Genomic DNA, 22,025 nt, shown 5'->3' with positions numbered 1-22,025 from the left:
CGAGAAACAGGCGATTGAAAATGAGCTGCACACACATACATACACACACACACACACATACAGACATTGCTCAATTCGTCGAACCCTATCGATTGGTATATGACAATTGGCCCTCCGGGCCTTGGTTCTATTTCGCGTTTTTCGACCAATTTCTAAACCTTTGTTATATAGTATAACAAAGGTAAAAAATAAACTCGATCGCCTATCATTTGCATCCGAAATTGGTAGCGCAGCATCGCACCAAAAATCTACTTTCTTCCCGAACGACGTGGTCTTCTGGCTCGGACATTCCCAGTTCGCTGGGCTGACCTGCTGTTCTGGCCCCATCACAGCGGGATCGAGCGATAATTAATTCATGCTTCGTGTCTATTTCAATATTCATTTTCCCATTGTATGTTTATAATAACATTAAATTTATACTGCCAATAAATTAGAAAATTATCATCTTTGTTTTGGGCCAGTCGCGCGAGATCGCGACCACCTTTTCTGTGCGTCCTTCTTGTTTACGCTGCCTCCAACCCGGGCCCGAGAAGAGGCGCAGCGCAGGCAGGTATATTAATATGGACGACGAGACGAGATAAGATTTCGTTCGCTACCTCCCGGCCGCCGCGTCGGCCGGTCCGTCCCTCTCCGTAGCTCAGGCTAACCTGTCCACATCGTTATTGATTTTTATATTCGTTCTGCTGCTCCATTCTCGTGTTTCACATCATTAATTTATATTTATGCGCGACCTGCTCCCGTCTGCCCTCCTTCTAGATACCAAGCCTCGCTTGACACACGGTTCTCGCGGATCTTTACCCACCGAGTGCCTTGCCGTGGAGCTTGACGCGAGAGACCACATAGTACACACATTTCCTGGAATTAACCTCGTCCCCTAGGTTGACCGAGGTTGACAGTTTCTGCGGACTTAGGATAGGTGGTGCTGTCCTAGAACTAAGAGCAAGTTTTGCAGTTTTCATTTGTGCGATAATTAAATAATTTCGTATCAGTAGGCTGAAGGGTGTCCCACGGAAAAAAGACTGAAGAAAATTACCCTTCAGGTTTTTTTCTCTTGAAAATTTGGGTAGAAGTAGTTTAGAGTGTATTGTTTACACTGTATTTTTATCGCTGTCAGTTTTTCGAAAATAGGAAGAAATGGCGTCACCGGCGCAAGCACCATGAACATCTTCAACTCTCTCATCGGTACATCGGAAAACAACTCGGAATCGTACAGTCAACGGTGAGTGGTGTGATTAAACGTGTGATCACTACGAAACTATGAGCATCGGATGTTCGTTTAAGCGGAATGCTTCGGTCAGGGATGTCTCCAAAAAACTGAATCTGCCCAAGTCTTTCGTTCAGAGAGCCAATGACCGGGGGGGTCTGCATATGTACATAGTTCAGAAGGCTCCAAATCGTAACGAACGGCAAAATACGGTGGGAAAGTCAAGGGTCCGAAAACCGTACACCCAGATGCTGACGAATGGATGACGAGACTTACGTACGTCAAGGCGAACTTCCGGAGCTACCGTTCTTCACCGCCCAGTACAAGTTTGATGTTCCGGAGGAAGTAAAGAAGCAGAAACTTTCGAAATTGGCCAAGAAATACATGATTTGGCAAGCGATCTACTCATGTGGAGTGCGCCATTCGTGACTACCGAGACTGTAAACGGGCAGAACTACCTCAAACAGTGTCTACATAAGCGACTGCTTCCTCTGTTGAAGCAACACGAGGGCCCTGCGAGCTTCTGACCGAATCTAGCTTCGTGCCAGTAGTCAAAGGATGTCCTGGAGTGGTACGGAATCATGTGTTATGATATTGAAGTTGAAATATGCCAAAAGCTTTACTAATGGGTTATATTTTATTGTCTGCAAGTTTGAAAAGGATCGGCCAACTAGGTAATAACAGAGTTGTGGAAGGGCCACAGAAAGGAAATAACTCTAGAAAGTGTTTTTATATAAACTCAAATGAAAAACTTGTTTATTACTTTTAGAGGTTACATTTGGAATGAAAGAAAATAGCAAATATAATTTGACAGCTTCGGGTTGCAGTGCTGCCAGTTTAACGATAGCAGTAAATAGCAGTGTTGTACACTTAACACCCTCCTTCAATATTGCTACCTACTAAGCCAATGTTAAAGCGATGACGCCGAAAAACAGCAACAGGCAAACCTTTCGTCATGATGTCCGCCAGTTGATCCTCTGAACGAAGATATTCCAAACGAATGTGCCCTTCTTGAACGAATGTGCCCTCCTTCAGGAAATGAAGTTTACCGTCTACGTACTTTAAGCGCCCAAACTCCTTCGAACTCTCCGCAATTTTTATGGTAGACTGATTATCCTCGAAAAAAGTAGTTGGTTCTTCCGGATTAGCTCTCATCTCTGCCTCGGTGGACGAAAGCGACACTGTCTTTTGTTTCCGAGTAATCCAGCCGATGGTACATCCTAGTACCTTGAAAATACTACCGCTAATCGATTTACGGTTCGAAGTATCATTCGCCCAATCAGCATCTGAAACTGCCGAAGTTTCCTTCGCTTGGTACACCAGACATAGGTCAAGAGTCCGCTTAATGTACCGAAGCATCCTCTTAAGATGCACCCAGTGTTCATCTGTCGGGCAACTTTGGTAATGACTAAAAAAATTAACAGCTGCCGACAAATCTGGTCTAGTTGTTAACGAAGCATAGGTCAGACATCCAATCAGTTCCCCATACGGTTGTGTTGCTCACTTGTCTTCAGTCCTTTTTTCCAACTTCGTCCATGCCTAACCTACGGAGCAGATCTTCAAGAAAACGCCTCTGACTGATCTTCATCACTCTCTGTTCCGTATCGTAATCAATATACATTCCGAGAAAACAAGAAATCTCACCACTATCAGTTATATCAAACTCCGCTGCCAGACATCGCTTCACAGTTTCCACAGCTCGCAGAGCGGATCCTGCCAGGATCACGTCGTCGACATAAATCACAAGAATTACTGTATCCTTGCCGATCTGCGATCGCCCTGTTCAAAGCCCTCGGATTGCTCCATATATATCTCCTCGTCAAGCTTCCCATTCACAAAAGCTGTCGTTACGTCGATTTGGTGGATAACCATTTGTCTGTGATTAGCCAAAGCAAGTACTGTTTCTGTGTAGTCGAAACCGAATTTTTGGCTAAACCCCCTCACTACGAGCCGAGCTTTATAGCGATCCTCGCTTGATCCGAAAAATCCTCTTGCTGGTCACAGTCGAGCGTCCCGGTGGTAACTTCTCCAAGTGCCAGGTTTTGTTTTTCGATAGAGAATACATTTCGTCTCTCATGGCAGCTTCTCACTTACTCCAATCATCTCGCTTTCTAGGTTCAGCAACAGTCATCCATCAGCTTGCCGCAACCCTCTGCGCCATTTGAAAAAACACGAGAGTGACCCACTCGTGCATTATCTGCCATTACCGTTCGCGCTCAACTGTATCATATGTAGCCCTGAAATCCAGGAAAATATGATGCGTGAGCACGTTGTACTCCCGACATTTCTGAAAGAATTTGTCGGAGTGGAAATTTGATCCGTAGTAGCATGGACCCCCATAAAGCCCGACTGGTACTGCTCCACAAATTCTTTTGCTATTGGGGATAGAGGACGTAACAAAATCTGGAACGCTAGGGTAATGCCGCGGGAGTTATAGCAATCTAGCCCTTTTTGTAGTTGGGACAAATCATACTTTCCATACACTGCTCCGGTAGTTTCTTCTCCTCCCAAATCCTGCAAATTATCCAAAGAAGTGCCCTCAACTAGCAATTCTTAGCGTTGGATCTCTTTCTGTTATATGGCCGTTGAGATGCTCATTGAAGAACTGCTCCCACCTGTCGATTACTTCGCGCTCGTTTGTGATTGGATCCCCTCCCTCGTCCCTCATATGTCAGGTTTAGGTATGTAGCCCTTATGAGTTTGGTTCACTTTCTCTTTAGCCCGGAATAGTGGTTCCAGCTCCTCACGATCTCTGTCGTCCTTCTGGCGCTTTTTCCTACTCAGGATCGTGGTCAATTCATTCCGCGCTCGTCGATACTTGACCAAATTCTCGGCAATGCTTGGTTTTTTCCAAGCTCTTGTTTTCTACTCTATCGCTTGTTAGGCTTTCCCGTCAAACCAACCATTTCGTGCACACGAGGTTACCTCACCTAGCACCGCGGTTGCGGCCTCATTGACGGCCAATAGTATCCTATTCCATCCGTCTTCAAACATCGAAGAACTTAGCTCTCCAGAGGTAGGTAGAGCTTCCTCCAGTACGAGCGCGTACTTCTCGGAAACTAGCGGGTTGTCTAATTGGCGAATGTTTAACTGAGGCGGGCGGCTTTGTCGCGAGGTATAAACCGTCGATTGTTGGTAATGATCCGAGTATATATTCGCATCCCGTACGGAGCGTACGTTGTGATGTTCGAGAAAAACAGCCGTTACTTTTCGTGAGTGTCGATCCACGAGGGATCACCACTGCAGCCGGCAGTGCAGTGTTCATCCGACAAAACTTCACTCGACGATCCGACGAAACAAATGCCGCTTTTCTCAGTAAGATGTGCTGTCGATTTTTGTTTCTGGCAATCTGCCAGCTTGTGGCCTTCTAATTTGCATTTAAAACACTTCAACACTTTCTTCTTCTTTTGCTGCCTGTTGCCAGAGAAAGCAGCCGAATCACTTTTTGTGGTACACAATTCAGTACCTATTTCCTTCCGCTTCACCTCTACATCGAGTAGCCGGCATTTAACGATCTCGATGCTCAGCAGATCGGCCACAGAAAGGAAATAACTCTAAAAAGTGTCTTTATATAAACTCAAATGGAAAACGTGTTTATTACTTTTAGAGGTTACATTTGGAATGAAAGAAAATAGCAAATATAGTTTGACAGCTTCGTGTTGCAGTGCTGCCAGTTTAACGTTTAAGTTTAAGCAGTAGATAGCAGTGTGGTACACTTAACAGGTAATTTTCTACAGCATTTTTTCCGGGATGCAATTTGATGTGGGACACCCTTTAACATCTCGACTTTTGGTGATCTTCCTGGTCTTCAGACCATTGCGTCTTTATCGAATCCAATTAGAATGCAATGTTCAGATTTTGTATTCCATTTGTATCGCTCTGGTTTTGTCATCCACAAGCGGGATATGATATCTAATGTCCTAATGTCCTAATGTACAACTTCCAATAGCCTCGAGACACGCCAATCCTTCTTGCTAAATGGATAACAGTTGTGCTTTCCCATCGCACATACACTGCAATCGTTGTGAGCTTTCTCACTCAGCTGTACACCATCAACCAGCCCATCTGCATGCTCCACTGTCCCACTGGATTCAGATGACTCATCCGTCTATGCCAGATATCCAGGGATACTGCTGAAGAACACGCTAGTGCCTTATTACCTACGTTCTACTGCTCCAGCTTGAATAGATACTTCATGTGACTGCCGTTCAACACTCGACATCCTTTGTTATCGAAGATCGTTTTTCACTATCTTGTCCACAGAAAGGAGGTTCACCGATTTCTGAAGAATGTACCGCACGCCCTTGATGACTTCAAGTTCAGAATTACTTTCCCCACAGCCCAACTTCCCTAATGAGTCCGGAATCTTCCAACACTTGCCCCAAGTTGTCCCAGACATGATACACTGTCGATGCTTCTTCAATATGGACCTAATTCGCCGCATCCAATATAAGAATTATCTTCGCTCTTGCTTTCCAATTCTTTGTAAGGTCGACACCCTTGAAAGTTCCGTCGTTTTTCTTCACGGGTTTGACACCCTCGCAGAGGTCTTCGAGCTCGAGCTAGGTTTTGATGGCAAACTTCCAAGTAGCCCAGTTCTCCCATCCATACAATCGTTCAATTCCGGGTAGACTTGAAACGCCGTGAGCTTCCGAAACTTGATGTGCCGAGTTTGTAGTCATCAGAGTTTCAATCTGTAACGAAGAATAGGCCCATAACCTGTTGTAAGTACTTGTAACGGGGCGGGATGGGTTTTAGTGCAGGGAGCAGTGACAACCTTCACTTAAGCGCCAGGCAAGGATTATCTTGCCGTGAAGGAGCGTGTTTAGAGAATCAATCCCGGTCCGGCTAGAATACCTCAGGGCAGGTCCATCAAATGTCTCACTAAAACTTACGAACGAAATGCCAACGAACCTAACGTTGGTTGAATCTGTTCGGCCGACTCAAACAGGGGAAAACCAACCATCGGCTAGTGCAGTATCTCCAGGGCCTCCTACACTAACCTACCAGGGGCTAACTCGCGAACCGATCTGGGAAATGAGCATATTCGAGGACTTACACCTTCAAGAACACATTGATTATGAGAAATACTGTTTAGTTTCGTTTAGATGTCCTGGTTTTACATAAGTTTCTTATTCTACGGGTTAGTTTTAAATCCTTCTTACGGCATGCTGCTTTAGTAGATCGTTTCTCCTTCGGTGGACGTTCGGCGCCAGCGGCTGGCGTTTGCGTTAATCTGACAGTTCTCCCATACAATTTGACAGATTATCTGTCAAATCTGCGCAAACGCTACCATAAAGTACTAATTCTGCGCGGGCCTTTAGTATTTTTGTACATAGAGTTTGTTACAATTTTTTTTTTCATACAATAACTTTTTAGCATTTATCTGTACATTTACTGTTTCGTGTCACTATCCACTCTAACTTTACGCTATCGTCTATATCGTTTCCTAACCTATAATCCGATTGTCAATTAATCCTTTTACACATTTTAATTATTTTTTTTCGTGCTTTTACAACTTTCCACTGTCTGTTGTCTGTACTTTTCTGTCTTTTACTTCACTTTACACTTATTATCTTTATTTTTCGTACTTGTCTGAACTGTTTATCCGTGTGAACTCTCTAGTGGTTGTCTTCGAAATGGCTCATTCCCCAGACTGATTTGCATGTTAAGCACAGGACTTTACGACGGGAGCAACGATTAAGCTTCGGCTAGTTTCGCCAGGTTTCATCCGGTGGGCATTAGCAGGGTTTGTTTACTGTCGCGGTACGCCAACCATTTTTCGGGGGATACCAGACGTAACGCGAAAAGTCTTTTGGTGAAGGTTGTGTGTGGGATCGGACTATAGGGTTTGTTACCTTAGTTATTTTGTAACATCGTTACATACTCCAGTAAAACACAACTTGGTTGCATGACTGCTTACTAAAAGCAGGTCATTCTAACTCATAGTTAACTACTCCAATCAATGATATTTTCTCTGTGGACTGAGTAATCATACTAAGTAGTTAAACTTTGCCCAAAGTTTGGAGGTAAGGCTATGGACTAAATTTAAAAGAAAAACATCAACTATTGCTTCACTGCATCTAATTTATTACACATTTGCCTGAACAAGCGGTCTCTATTCTGCAATAATCAATTGTATACATATAAATAAAGTTATTCGATATAATCTTTCAAAACGAAACATAAAAAAACAACGCGTCAACTGTCGCACTTTTTGTTGCGCTTCTTACATTACTACATCGGTGTTAATGTTCCTCCGGTTGTGCGGCGACAGAAGCAGACACGTTTAGTTGCACTTGTTTTGCTGCAAAGTAATCATAAGTTTAACTCATTACACATTTGCACTATCACTAGATACTAGATATTTTTCTTCATCAAGAAAACAAATTGCCCCAAAATAACACTTAAACATTAGCTAAAAATTTCCTCTACTAACGCCTACTTCGATCGTATACATTCGTTAGCTTTTGCCCCCTTTTGCTCTCTTCTCCTTTTTTTTAAGATATGACATTTCACAACAGTCCGGCTAAATAACCTCCCGGTTTCGGTTTACAACCGATCGAACGCCTTGCTGCTGGTCAGTATATCCCGACAGAGTTTCCAAACATGCTTCGAAGCATTATCGAGCGCCGTCGGCGACTTTCCCTTGAACAGATCCAAACTCGGCAGAAAATAGTGCGGACAGCGCCGATTCTGCAGGCAGGAAATCAACTGCAGAAAGATCCCATTCAGCCGATCGCCGATGCAGTTTGCGTCCCATTCGGCTTCCCGGGGGTGCTTTTCGCACTCGTACAGGAGCAACGTTTTCAGGTGGTAGTAGGAAATCGGTGCACCCGGCAGGTCCAGATGCCGATCGCACAGCGTCTTCAGAATGCTCAAGCAGCGCTTTCGGTAGCCTCCCTGCAGCAGCCGGTTTTCCGCTTCGGTAAAATGCAATATCCAGGCATCGCCCTCGATGTTGGCATTCTTGCCCTGCAGGATAACGCTTTCTTTGGACAGCAGGTCGAAGCCTTCGGATTTCACTTCCGCTACCAGCGCCGGATGGGGCCACGGGATGTGCGGAATCGGCCAGTGCGCTGCCGATCGGGGCCAAATGCCGGTGCACTTGAAGGCCGGCGTAATCTGTACGATGTAGCGTTCGCGGATCTTTAGCTTCACTTCGGTGGTATCCGGAACTAGCTTTACCATGTCCCGGTAGGGGCACTTCTCGACAGCTTGCGCGACTAGAGTGTGAAATCGGGAGCGGATCTTACGTGCCGAAAGGTACCCGGATGCGGTGATGAATTCCACCCAAAGTGACATGGACCGTTTGCGGCCGTCACTCAGCTTTAGGACGGCAGCCCCCGGCAGGGATCCATCGTCCACGAAATTGAACACTCCCATCTGGTTGAGGTATAGAACCACCTCGAAGAAGGACGGTGAGATGACTTCGAGTCCTTCGAATCTGTAAGGAAAGAAACACGAGAATTGAGTGATGGTACCATATTAATAGAGCCATAAATGGTCAAACTAATGCTGTTTCATATGGAAAAAAGTGCACGGAATACAGATAATTAGCCAACGCACAATCTGCCGAAGACTACAGGCGAATGAGTGAAGAACTGCCAATTTTTATCGGTGACACAGCAATTCGTGGCCATCGCCTTGCTGTTTCGTTAACATAAATAGAGCAACATGCATGCTGTATATTTTTTAGGCGACACGGTTTGAAGCAAAGACACAAACGTATCACGAATTGCCTATAACGCCGAAAAGAAACAGTAAATAGATAGAAAAACACCCCGTAGTAGTTAATCACACGAATTGGCAACATACTGCATGTTTCTATCGCACTGATCGAGTAGATCAGTCTAACTTCTCGGCTGTAGAAACAATGAACAGTCATACAAAAACGATATTGTTGCAAGACGAGTGTGAGGTGCGAATGCAGAATGATAAAATTGGAGAATAAAGCGAAACTACGTATTAGGCTACCTAATATAATGGGCGGCAACAGTTTAGCTACCGCCATCCGGGATGATATTGGGCCACGGGGGTGACATTGTGCCAAAAACCTACAATGTTTGTTCAATGCAAACAGGCGGCTCAAACTCAAGATGATTTGAAACATAACATATGTATTCATAACGTAAAATGAAATACTAATAATATTAGCGAACAGTTTGGCTTAAAAAGGTTTTCAAACTTTAGGGTTAAAAATACCGGGAAAAAACGTTGACAATAAATGTCCCAGATAAACAAACCCAAACAAGAAATCGCATCAGCTTGCTATGATGAAGATAGATAAAGTATTTATTTACAATATATTGAAAGTGTATTATGCGTCGGATGGCTTTTGATTACGAAAATATACTTTTTTTCTAAATTTTGCACTTTCCGAGCTCCACGAGGTGAGATTGTGCGGAACTATAACGATCGGTTCGGAGTGTGAAATTCACATGCACAACAAAAATGCGTCAGTGTACATCAATACACTTGCATTGTTTACTAGGGAACACAATATTTTGACAATTTAGATTGCATTATCTTTTAAAGATTGCAAACAGTATCGTAAGTGTGCCAAATAATTAAATTTTACTTTTACTTTTCCTCTAGAAATTTTAGATCCTTTGAATAAACTCTTTAATATGAGACAAATATGCTTTACCTTACATATAAAGTCGGTTTTAAAGTTTTAAAGGCGTCCTTTGGCCGCAGTATCTCGAACGAAGTAAATAATTAACTTTGTTGAATGATCAAATCAAAAAATCTTCTGAGATTTACGCCCCCTTAATTTCCCCTTTCTAAAGCCTAGACACACTACTACATATTTAGTAGCTGTCTATAAACCACGTGCTTATTATTGTTTGTTGTAGACCCCCGAGTAGTTTTCGTGCATACATTTCATTATAATTTGTAAGGTGCATTGTTTTTGGTCGCCACCCATATTCTAATAGCCAACGTGGTTCATGGTCGGCCCCATACGTACTAGTTCATATTGTTCTACATGTGTATTGTTCATAGATACGCTACTGTTTATTTATTAGGTATTTAGCTTAAATTTATGGTTTTGGCACAATGTCACCCCCTAGAAGGGGTGAGATTGTGCCAAAGTACATTTAATGTTAATATTATCAATATTCATTGTACCTAAACCATCTTTCTGGCAGTTGTTAACTAAACATTGAAGTATATATTGACAAGCTGTGAATCAACGTAAACAATAAATTGTGTGTATAACAAGCTAAAGAAGAAAAACCTATGCTTTTTTGGCCCAATGTCTCCCCGGCAGACTGTAATGAAATGTTCGGGTACCAACCGAAAAAGCGTGGATGCGAACCACACGTGCCATTGCAAAACCCAAAATATTTTTGGTTCATATCAAAATTTTCCAGTTCATCCTATCAATTATTCTTCGCATCAGAAATTTCTTCCCTTTCCAAAAAACTACAAGGTATACAGCCTTAAGGGTTGTACGAAAGGGTGACGTAGGACTATATCAGATCATCAGATCAAAGACTAATGTAAACTGTATTTCTGGCATATGTATGTTTATAAGAATCTGTGAGTGCCATTGTTTAAGTGAATATTTAAAAAAGAAGAGCACAAAATTCAGATTCAATTCTTCATTGAATGCAATGGTGGCTTTGAAATACGTGGACGGGGATTCATAAGTACAACGCCAGCATCCATTGAGACATAGAGATTTCTTTTAAAAATCACTCGCGTGCATGATAAAGATTGAAATGGTAATGACTGACCGATTTCTGTTTTATTTATATGAGAGTCCTTATCCTCTTACCACAGGGGTGAGGGGTCTCAAACCATCATAAAATAAATGAATTCAAAATTAATTCATGCCTCCAAAAACCCCCACATGCCAAATTTGGTTCCATTCGCTTGATTAGTACTCGAGTTATGAGGAAATTTGTATATTATTTGTATGGGAGCCCCCCTCCTAAAGAGAGGAAGGGTCTCAATTTAGCATAGAAAAAATTCTTACCTTCTGAAAGCCCTACATTCCAAATTTGGTTCCATTTGCTTGATTTGTGCTAGAGTTGTAAGGAAATTTGTGTTTAATTTGTATGCGAACCCTTCCCCCCCCTCTTAGAAGGGGAAGAGGTTTTAGTACACCGTAGAAAAAAATCCTGCCTCCTGAAACCCCCACATGCCAAAGTTGGTTCCATTTGATTGATTAGTTCTCGAGTTTTAAGGAAATTTGTGTTTCATTTGTATAGAATCCCCCCCCCCCCCTCTTACGCCCTCCTTAAAATTACTTTCTTTCACCCTAAAAAATTGCTGATCATTTTATCTATCCAACGACATATAAATTGTTCAGTTTCGTTCAGTAGTTTAGTAATTATTAGCATTTGAAATCTTTCATTCAAACGTCACACTTCTATTTTCGTTTTCACAAAGTGCTACCCAGTCGCAGTATAGTAAACAAAGACGTAGTCCTACGTCAAAAGATTTTACGTCATGGCCACGTATAGGGTCAAGTACTAGTAAACAAAAAGTTAAGAACTTGCCTATTTTGTACTTCATACGAGAGAGTACATATGTTTTTTGTGAAGAACGAACATAAGAACTGGGAAAAATGATATGCAAACTGTGAAAAATAATTGACTGTCCCACCTGGACTGTTCGTAACTGCTAAGCAAAACCTAGGTGCTACATTCCGTTATCGAAACTTGACCTGGTTTTATACGACAGAATTCGTAGCCAGCTGTTAGAGTACAGGACAATTGCAGGGCCAGTTGCTACGATCCTATCCTGGACTTTTTTCTTTTCTAACGACGTATAGCAGCCGGCTTACTTTTTATAGACAGCTTAGTGGTGTAATTGGTTAAACAACACAATCGACTAGAAATTGAGAGCTGTGAGTTCGACTCTCACCTTCGCTAAGTTTTTAGTTTTGGCCTAATATCAAGAACTTTTCAGTTTGCCTGAATTCACATTTTTCGCATTGGGCATTTATTCTACCCCAACTATCCTGGACTGTTCGTATTAGGTCAATATAATTTTTTGCCTGAACATTGCTATTCCGAATCCACGACCGTCGTTGCTGTACGTTACCAAGGGAACGGGCATACATATGAAGTGATGCCAACGTAAACATTTTAGCATGAAATTGACCAATTATTATTTTCGCTATTAAATTAACGGTCGTAGAGTTTCGATAATCTATACCTATAAAAATGGATTTATGTCTGTCTGTCTGGGAACGGAGGGAAAATTTGCATATAGTGGTTTTTGGAGCCAGGGAGTGGTTAGAGACCCCTACCCACACTAAGAGGGGGGCTCCCATACAAATGAAACACAAATTTCTGCATAACTCGAGAACTAATCAAGCAAATGGAACAAAATTTGGCATGTGGGTGTTTTTGGAGACAAGAATTTTTTCTACGGTGAACTGAGACCCCTCCCCACTTTAGAAGGGGAACTATGACTCCTCTCCCCTTTAAGAGGGGGGGCTTCCATGCAAATGCTATACAAATTTCCTCATAACTCGAGGCCTAATCAAGCAAATGGAACCAAATTTGGCATGTGAAGGTTTTTGGAGGCAAGAATTTTTTCAATGGTGAATTCGGACCCTTCCCCACTTCAGGAGGGGGCTCCTATACAAATGAAATACAAATTCTCTCATAACTCGAGAAATAATCAAGCAAATGGAACCAAATTTAGCACGTGGGTGTTTTTGTAGGCAAATTATTTTTCTATGATGAATTGAAACCCCTCCCCTCTTTAGGAGGGGAACTATGACCCCTCCTCCCTTCAATAGTGGGGGGCTCCTATACAAATGAAATATGAATATCCTCATAACTAGAGAACTAATCAAGCAATAGGAACCAAATTTGGCATGTGGGGAGTTTTGGAGGCAGGACTTTTTTATGATGGTTTGAGACCCCTCACTCCTGTGGTAGGGGGATAAGGACTCTCATACAAATAAAACAGAAATTTTTGCCTAACTCAAAAACTAATCGAACTCGAGAAAATTCAGACTCTTTCATAAAACATTAGTCAATAACAAGACCACCAGAAACTATCAATAGTTACATTAGATGATTCAGGGCGAGACGAACACAGGCCGCGAGTGTTGCCAGCGAGTCGGAAGCGCCGGCCACTGCGGGAGGGTTGGGTCACCCCTGCGAAATGGTACTTTCTACGAAAAGATTTTCCGTGAAATGCTATTCTGTGAAACTCTATATTCTACATTATGGTCAACCGAGAATTGGTGTTCCGCAAAATGGTATTCGGCGAAATGGTTTGTAATGATGGCTTTATTTTATCAGACTAAGCAATGGGGGGAGTTGTTTTCTATTTTACTGTGAGGAAAATTTGTATATTACAACACCTATGAACTCCACAGAAACTTGCAAAACTCAACATTACGATAAAGGTCATCCGAGATTCAGGATTTATGTGCAACACAGTTTAATTTGTGGCAATGCGAAGTTTGTCGGGTCAGCTAGTTACCTTATAAAACAGGATGAAAATATCACTACTACATGCAGCAATTCAATTGAGATTGCTGACAGCTACCGTACGCACACTATGTCGTGTATACGTACACTCGATTTGTTGCTACTGTTGTTGGGTTTTCCATGATGTCTTTCAAACTGGGGGAAAACAAACCACCAACACAACCGCAAATTGGCAAGCTCTATGCACGTCGATACCCGAGCAGGAGCGAAGAGCAAAATAATATGAAAACAATATCAAACTGTGTTATAATGGCATATTTTGTTATTGAATAGAGATGGATTTACATTGATAACACATTTTGTTATTGAGTAGATATTTAAAACAGTGATTGTAAGACGAGTTAAATAACTGATTTTGTTATCATATCTTATTTTGGTCTTAAAATGACATTCGATATATTTCAAACAATTTTTTTATTAATTAAATAGATGGTAGATTATAAATATTTTATAAAATGATTTTTTAATATCTCATATACTACTGTATTTGTTATTCAATACCTTAATAATACTAAAATATGTTATTCTAAACTCTGAATACAGTCATGTTATTACTTTGTTATTCAAATAACACAAATAGTTATTCTTTTGGCCTTAAAGGAGTAAAATTTTAGTATTATTTTTTGTTATTTTACCAACTATGTCAGCCAAAACAAGACCAAATTTTGATATGCGTTATTCGATTTGCAATAACACATTTTGATATTATTTTGCTCTTCGCTCCTGCTCGGGAGTATTACCGTTTATTTCGGAAAGAAAATCAATTAGGTATTTTTTCCGGAAATTTGTATTTTGCTCCTTCTTATCAGCACTCTAAAGAATATTTTTTTCATCTCTCTGGTTCCTTCTTCTTCTTAATTGATCACAAAATAATTATTCGTAGTTCGTAGTTTTCAAAGTCAGTTACGGCTCAAACATACAGAAAAAAGCACATCACCACGGTTCCTTACACGTTTTTTCTTTATTGTAATAATTTAACATCCAATTAAAACATTTGTTATTGAAGTCAGTTTATATGCAAACGCAAAACGTATTGAAAATCGCAGTGATTTGAAAATCGTAGTGCAAAAACGGAGCGTTGCCCAATAAATGTTGAGAACTGAGGGGTAAAATGCCCAGTCGGAGAAAATACGATACTGTAATATTTTACGCATTCCTACACATCTTTTAGCAGCAATTAAGATACCAATCGTTTCAATTTTACATTATAAACCCATGTGGATTATATAAACTTTCTATATTACTTAAATCGAGCGCAAATTAGAAAATACAGTTGGATTTCGAATTTGGAATGGTTCGATTTTGGCATGCCTCGATTTTGGCAACAAAGGTATTCATTTTTGGCAACACAAGATATTTCACTTCCAAAAATATGCTTAAATATCAATCAGTTTCCGCATACATGTTTTAAATGACGAAAAAATGCTGTCCAGAGTGTGTTCATGAAAAAAAGTTATGTGGTTTCGTACAATAATTTTTTTATTACCGTAGGACTACGTCTTACCACAGGGTGTCAATAACTTATTTGCACCGGACGAATAGCCCTTGTCGGACTTTTTAAACATAAAATGGTTGCAATCGTTGATTAATGATATTTAGTCAACATCTAAAGCATTTACATTAAATTTTTTCATATCGAAAAAGGGTCTCGATTTTGACACGGTTTCGATTTTGGCAACATAGGTGACACGCATTTGTTGCCAAATTCGAAATCCTACTGTGTATCAAAGTGACCCGTTTTGGCCCTTTCTTCCCAGTTCGTCAGCGTGCACGCCAGTAATGTGCCATCAACAATGATTTTCAGAACTGCTGCCAGATGGATGGAGATGTGAAACAGTTCAATCTTTATTATCAAAGTAATAAATCCTTTGCAATTTGTTTTCAACCTTGCAGGAAACATTTCTACAACACATCATATTGTTTCTTTACATTAAGAACATCTCATAACTTTGAGCGATTCTTAAGTAAAAAAATCTGAGGAATATGATGGAATTGGAATTTTTGAAATCAAATTGTACTCATTAAGAGAAAAATGCAAATTTAGTTTTCAACACGAATTTAAAAATATTTGGCAGCACGCTAAAAACTAATATTTTTTTCGGATTCCTTGGACAATTTTCTTTGGAAACATAATAAAACTGTCTTTCTAAACCAGATTATTTCCAGAGATATAGGCAAAAGTAAATAAGAGGATTTGACAGAAACGTGTCTTTTCATTAAAAATGGAGGTACTCCCATTAATCGAGGAAACGTCCAGTCGACACCGAACTTAGGATTTTTCCTTTCTGACCTGAAACGAACAATCTGACAAAATTTAGTTCAAATCCGAGAAGGTCGAATGCATGGCACTCGGACACTTGACGCGGAATGAACCATATGTTATATATGCAGTAAAGAATCTCATAAGTTTTTAGTTTATTCTCATCCAGGACAAACGGCATTGCTTCACCGACGATTCCGCTCTACTTTATATTGAATGCTTTATAAACTTGTTTACTAAAACAAAAATTTTTAAAACTAGGGTTGAGAATATTTTCCAAGTTTTGGTAAAATTTATTTCTAAAACGGATACCCAGTCACTTTTATTAGTGAATTCGCAATAGGATTTTCGTTTGGTCTATTCGAACTTTTCCATTACCACACAGAAAATCGGCGTCCTTCTCTGATCTTATGATAATATTAAATTCGTTGACCACCATTTTAAAATCTTTTTTTCGATGCTCCACCGTTCCCAAAACCAAAACAACCAAATCTCACCTGCCATTGCACTCCACCAGACTGGAAATGAACCGCGGTTCCTGTACTTCAACCTCCCGCAGAACCTCCTGCACGATTTTGCAAATTTCCCGAATCACCCGGGCAATGTTGCCCATCCGCATCTGGACCTTCTCGGCGTAGTACTTATTGATTTGGAAAATGGTCTTCGATTGCACTGCAATCATCTCCGGTGGAACCAACATTCTGCCACTGCCGTCGACCCCCGCCCTGTAACCAACCGGAACAACAATTGGATTAAGCACACACTAACCGACGCGTAACCGGAATGACCGACCGACCGACCGTCCGACCGTGGCCTGCCGGAAGATCTCAACCTGCTGCGGTACCTGGCAGAGCCGGAAAACGGTGGCACATATTCCGCCTACCTACCTACGCACACACAAGGCCCGACGCGGTTCGTCCTGTGCACAGGAAACACTGTGCGTTTACTAGCGCCTCCGGTCGCACGGAAAGCTCAGCAAAAATTTAAATTTTTCACCCGTTTCCCAACGGAAAAACTCCGGAACGAGCGCGCAACAGCGTAGCCGCCGCAACGAGATGCGGAAGATTATTCGGACACGGTTGGAGAAAAACAAATGAAAGATACACTCTTTCCATAGTACACACCAGAAAACACATGCGTCCAAAGCTTCCTTGCTTGCACATTTCTCGAAGCGGGGACACACGTACATAGGCACATACACACTCACTCACTCACTCACAGGCCGAAACAGGTTCAACTGCTCGCGGCCCGCGCTCAGCGTGGGGGAGGGGAACAGGAAAAGTCCTGAGCGGGGAGCCGCGCATTTTGCCCGCGTGCGAAACCTACACTCGTTCCGACGTCGACGACTACGACGACGACGACGGACGGTCCCCACTTCCCACCACTACTGCCTTCTGACGGCACCAGAAAGGAAATGCAAACAGAACAGACCAGTGGAAGGAGGAGGCCGCCCTAAAACAAACATAAAATCACTTGATTTATGACTGCAGCAGTAACATAGCTTATACAGTTTCGCTTCTCAGCAACATTACAATATTTTTTATATTCGCACAACCATAAGGCCAGGATAGGGATAGGACCACGTGCTGCTCCGGGCCGGGTACCTCCGGAGTTGTGTTAGTGTGATGAAAATGTTGATTTCACAGTGCTCGACGGGTGGTGGCGCCGCTGTCGTTGTCACTGGAGCGCAAAACAAACGTGCTGCTACTAGAGTAAGTGTGTGTGTGTGTGTGTGTGGGTTAGCATAGTTATGTATATACAACGAAGCAGAGGAGGCGTGGTTTGCCGACGCACCATTACTACGGTGATTCGCATGATGATTGTGGTGGGGTGATAGCTACCAAAATTGGTAACCAAGCTTCGAGAGTGAATACAACCAGCAGCGCCTGCTGGGCTGCTGCTGGTGAATGTGGAATGGCCATAAAAAAGGTTGGGGAAAATTAATTTACGAGTATGATTTTCACAGCTTATATCTTGCTTTATGGGGCTATAAAGCACACTTTTTACGCTCGTCTGTCCTACATATAGGAGGAGGACGTGTCGCCGGAACGAGTGTACGCGAGTAGGTAGCAAATTGCTCGTTTCTTTTTTCGTGATGGACAAATGCTACGGGCGCTTTTGGAAGTGCTCGTTAGTATTAGGAATAGGTACCTACCGGGTGAAAATTATGACCCTGTTTAGCATCGTTAGTTGGATCCGATCGGAAAGCCTTGTATTTTATGCTGCGAGATGATATCAACTGCTTTAACTGCTTTGGTTTAATTGCGATCCGTTAAATTTGACACGTTAACTAGCAGCCAACTGCCCGCTAATGAAGGTGAGAGCCTCGCGACCTGTTCGAAGGGCTTTATTTGTTGATCATTACCATTTGATCAGTTTGCCTGTTATTTTACGTATTAAGATAACTAATTGTGTCATGATCAGAGATGTAAAAAGGTATCTGTTATTGTAGTTTATCCCATTGAATCATTTTCTTGAAAGAGTCCAAAATACAAAATGACCATCGTCGAACCCATCATGAAGAACTGCTACCTGATCCCTAACGAGTTGGCCCCTAGTACTGCCCCTTGCAGCTCGGAGCTTTCGGGAGAATCTGATATTGATTTCAGTGCAGCTACTTTCATTCGATTAACCACCAACACACACCGCGCTGTTCCTCTTACCGCAGCTCAAAAATATGCCACACAGCCGTAATGGCCTTTGCTGGCATTGGACATTACATCAGCTGGATCTTTGATTTGATTGGTTCCAGTACCCGAAGTAAATCGATGGAATTCGACACTCTTCGACCATCCACCCAACTTTCGTCCAGCGAATTCACTTCTTCACCGATTCATCGTGGATGTCCTCGTCCCATTCGCTGCCGGTCGTCCATAAATCTTGCAATAACGCATGCTTAATGCCAAAATGGACTGGATTGCCATTTTCCTGCCACCTGGTGGTGAATTCACCAATGCGTAGCTAGTCGTAGCAGCCCCGTTGAGCTCAGAAAAAAATTCATTGCGTTGTCAATTGATTTACGGTAATGTCAAGCAACTACGCTCAATGCTTTGCTCATACTGCCAGCTCCATCTCGAAGCTAAGAAGTTAGACATCGTAAGACACTTCGTGTCCGTCGGATATGGCCGATCCGGCATTTACAACATTCTCTCCCTTCTGGTGAGGGGCGAGAGCATCGAACGGAAACCTAGTTCCTAGCACTCGATGATGCTGCGTGACCGTAGAAGTTAAAGAGGAAGAGCAACAGGTCAAACGATGAAGAGGTGCCTAGCCAAAGTAGACAATTTATGCAAAAGCGCCAGTCGACAGCGCCCGTATCTGAGCCACAGGTAATCACTCACAAGGAACGGCTGAAGGTGCAGATGAAAAATATCGTTTCGACGAAGCACGATGAGACCCACTTGATGCTGCTGGACGGAAACAATTGGCAGGAAACCAAGTAGTTCACGTCCCTCGCCCCGGAAGTAGGCGATGACGTCTCTTGCATCAAGTTCCCGAAGAACGTCCTTCTATGGCTAGCGATTAGCGAAAAGGGAATGTCCAGGGAGCTGTTCTTTCCTTAGTACACAACTAAGTACGATCATATTGGTGGGTCGTTCAACCATTTGCACTGCCTATCTCGTGCAGTGGTTAAAAAAAACGGCATCTTTTTCTGGCTGCTGGTATGATTCTCAGACCTCGCCCGGATTGTGTATTCTTCTGCTCGCCCATTGTCTTCAGAATTCGCTTAAAATTAGACTCCCAATTGCTTATTCGAAAGCTTCCTCGTCCACGCAATGCTTGCTAACTACTGCATTCATTGCTCGTGAGAATTCACTCACAACCTCTTTCAAACGTTTCAGGTATGGTTGCATACTGTCGAAGCATCCGGAGCATTTAACCAAAATAGGACCTTCTGAGCTTGCTTATCTTCCGCCCTTATGCAACTGGAGGTATATTTCTTGGATATCCACACCGAAAAAAAATTGTAATAAGATGAAGGTCGTCAGAGGCCAGCTGCTTTTTTACTGATTTCAGTACTTGTTTCCACTATCGTTTTGTTTATGCTAAGTTACTAGTAGTAGGTAATAATCTGTTTATGAACAATCATGAAACGTAGAACCGCGTACCTATTTTTTAGATCCGACAGTAATCCTATCACATAAAATGTTGTTTACGGTGAATTTTATTATCAAAGAATTTTATAAGTATATTTCGACACTCTACGACCGTTAATTTAACAGTGAAAATTATTGGCCAATTTCACGCTCAACGTAAATTTGGCATCACTCCCATTTCCTTGGTAACGTATCAATAACGACGGTTGCGGATTCGGAATTGCAATCGAAACGAAGTAAAGTGTTTCATATCAATTCAAGTGAACAGTTTGGGCAAAATCATTATAATATCTTACCAGATAACTGTACGGGTGATAAATTAAAGTTTTCTGTGTTTCAAGTTATGCTTCGCGAGTGATGTGATGAATGGAACGGCCAAAATTAAAGAAAAATCGACGGCGAAAAAGTGAAAATATAGTGATGAATTTTAATTGGACAGAAATCTCAGTTTTAGTGTAAGTTATGCCCCAAAAAGTAATAGAACCTATAGAATGCAATGTTTAGTGCTTCGAGTTGCAAGATCTGATTACGGCTAGCAGGTTAGTTGAACTAATTTTATTTTTTGTGAAGGTTTCCCGAGTCTATGGGAGCATATTGATACACTGAAGAAGGGAAGGGAAGAGTGATATTCGGTGCCATACTGACTGCCATAAATGGACTCTGACGACCTTGTCCTTAGCAAGTTGTCGTTGTGACTCCTACCTTTTGTCCAATGCTGGAAGGTGCATGGGCCGAACCAAAATATAATCTGATATTATAACCGGATTCGAACCCACAACACCCGCCGACGGCATTAAATCGAACTTCAAAGCTGTGGTGGGCAGTATTGCGAAGCTCTCAATCGTGTGGTCTCGTTTCTTCAAACATACGTTCTCGTTATATCAAACGCAATGGCATGAGCATCGTTCTCGGATTCATTTTCTTATTTTTTCATGCCCTGCGATGAGTTTTTGCGTGTGTGTTTTTATCAATCGCCACGGTCGTCGCTCTTGCTCGTCATTGCTACCCGAGCAGTTGATACCGAGCGGTCACGAAGGCCCGCACTCGCATCGCAAGCGCGAGATGAAAAAAAGGAAGGCAAAATTCACAGCAACACATTGTTTTCACGCTCGCGGCGGGCTGTAGACAGCTCACAAACTGTTGGTTTCGTGAGTGGCCTGAAAAAAGCGACGCTACGAGGCTGCGTGCTCGCGAGTGTATCGGTAGCAGAAAGCACGCACGCAGCCCCAACGGTTAGTTGTCGTACGCTTGCGATAGTGGAGTATGCGGTAGATGCTATACTTCGCACACTCGCTCGTGTACAGGTTGGCATCGTCTGCTTCTCACTCGATTTGCAACACTAGCCGTGGGTGTTCAGGCACAGTTCATATTTCTCTACCGTCTTCATTCGATCTGAGATGCTATAGGGTTTTTTATTTAACGCATTTTTATCGTGATTGAAAAACAGGTTACTGTGTTGATTGATTATGTTGGGAATTACGTCAACTATGAAACCATTAGCAGAGTAGCCCTATTTTCCCAAATTTCTTGAATATTTTCGAACAAACACATGTTTGGACATGGACATCATAGTAAGAGTGCCTAAGACCGAAAAAGTACATTTTGGTCGTTTTGGTTTTTACGTCAACCATGCATCCATGGGCAGCCTAATCCAGCTATAGTTGAGCGGAAACTTGTCAACCAGTTCGTTCGCCAATATCGGATTTTTGAGATGATCTGACAGACAGTTTAGGGGGTTAAAGCACTGCGTACCCTAGGCAAAACCATCTTTAAAAGCTTTTCTGGTTTTCCGGACGACGGAGGTCATCGATTATATCGGGAACAGATTCTAGAAGGATCCTAACGGCTTCAAGTGCGCTATCCTGCATACTGTCTTGCAGCGTTTCTCGTTGTCCAAGTTACAGAATCGTTTTGTGTGCGTAGTATACTCATAGCTGCTGATGAAGATGATGAAGGCCATAGCTACGGTTCACCCTTGAAGGCGCGTAGATTACTGG

At 42.2% G+C, this 22,025-nt stretch overlaps 1 protein-coding gene across 1 annotated transcript; it reads right to left on the bottom strand.

Annotated features, from left to right (window-relative positions):
- Positions 1-7,756: 7,756 nt before the first annotated feature.
- LOC128745298 (protein mab-21-like) lies at positions 7,757-16,631 on the bottom strand. Its single transcript, XM_053842333.1, has 2 exons — positions 16,429-16,631; positions 7,757-8,651 (listed from the first exon to the last, which is right to left on the bottom strand). The coding sequence occupies exons 1-2, from the start codon at positions 16,629-16,631 to the stop codon at positions 7,757-7,759; spliced, it is 1,098 nt and encodes a 365-aa protein (XP_053698308.1).
- Between the last annotated feature and the right edge of the window lie 5,394 nt (positions 16,632-22,025).

The sequence above is a fragment of the Sabethes cyaneus genome, chromosome 1 (assembly GCF_943734655.1).
Source record: "Sabethes cyaneus chromosome 1, idSabCyanKW18_F2, whole genome shotgun sequence".
NCBI classification, from domain to species: Eukaryota; Metazoa; Arthropoda; class Insecta; order Diptera; family Culicidae; genus Sabethes; species Sabethes cyaneus.
Note: the sequence above shows the minus strand (reverse complement) of the source record. Positions and strands in the feature narration are given on the sequence as shown.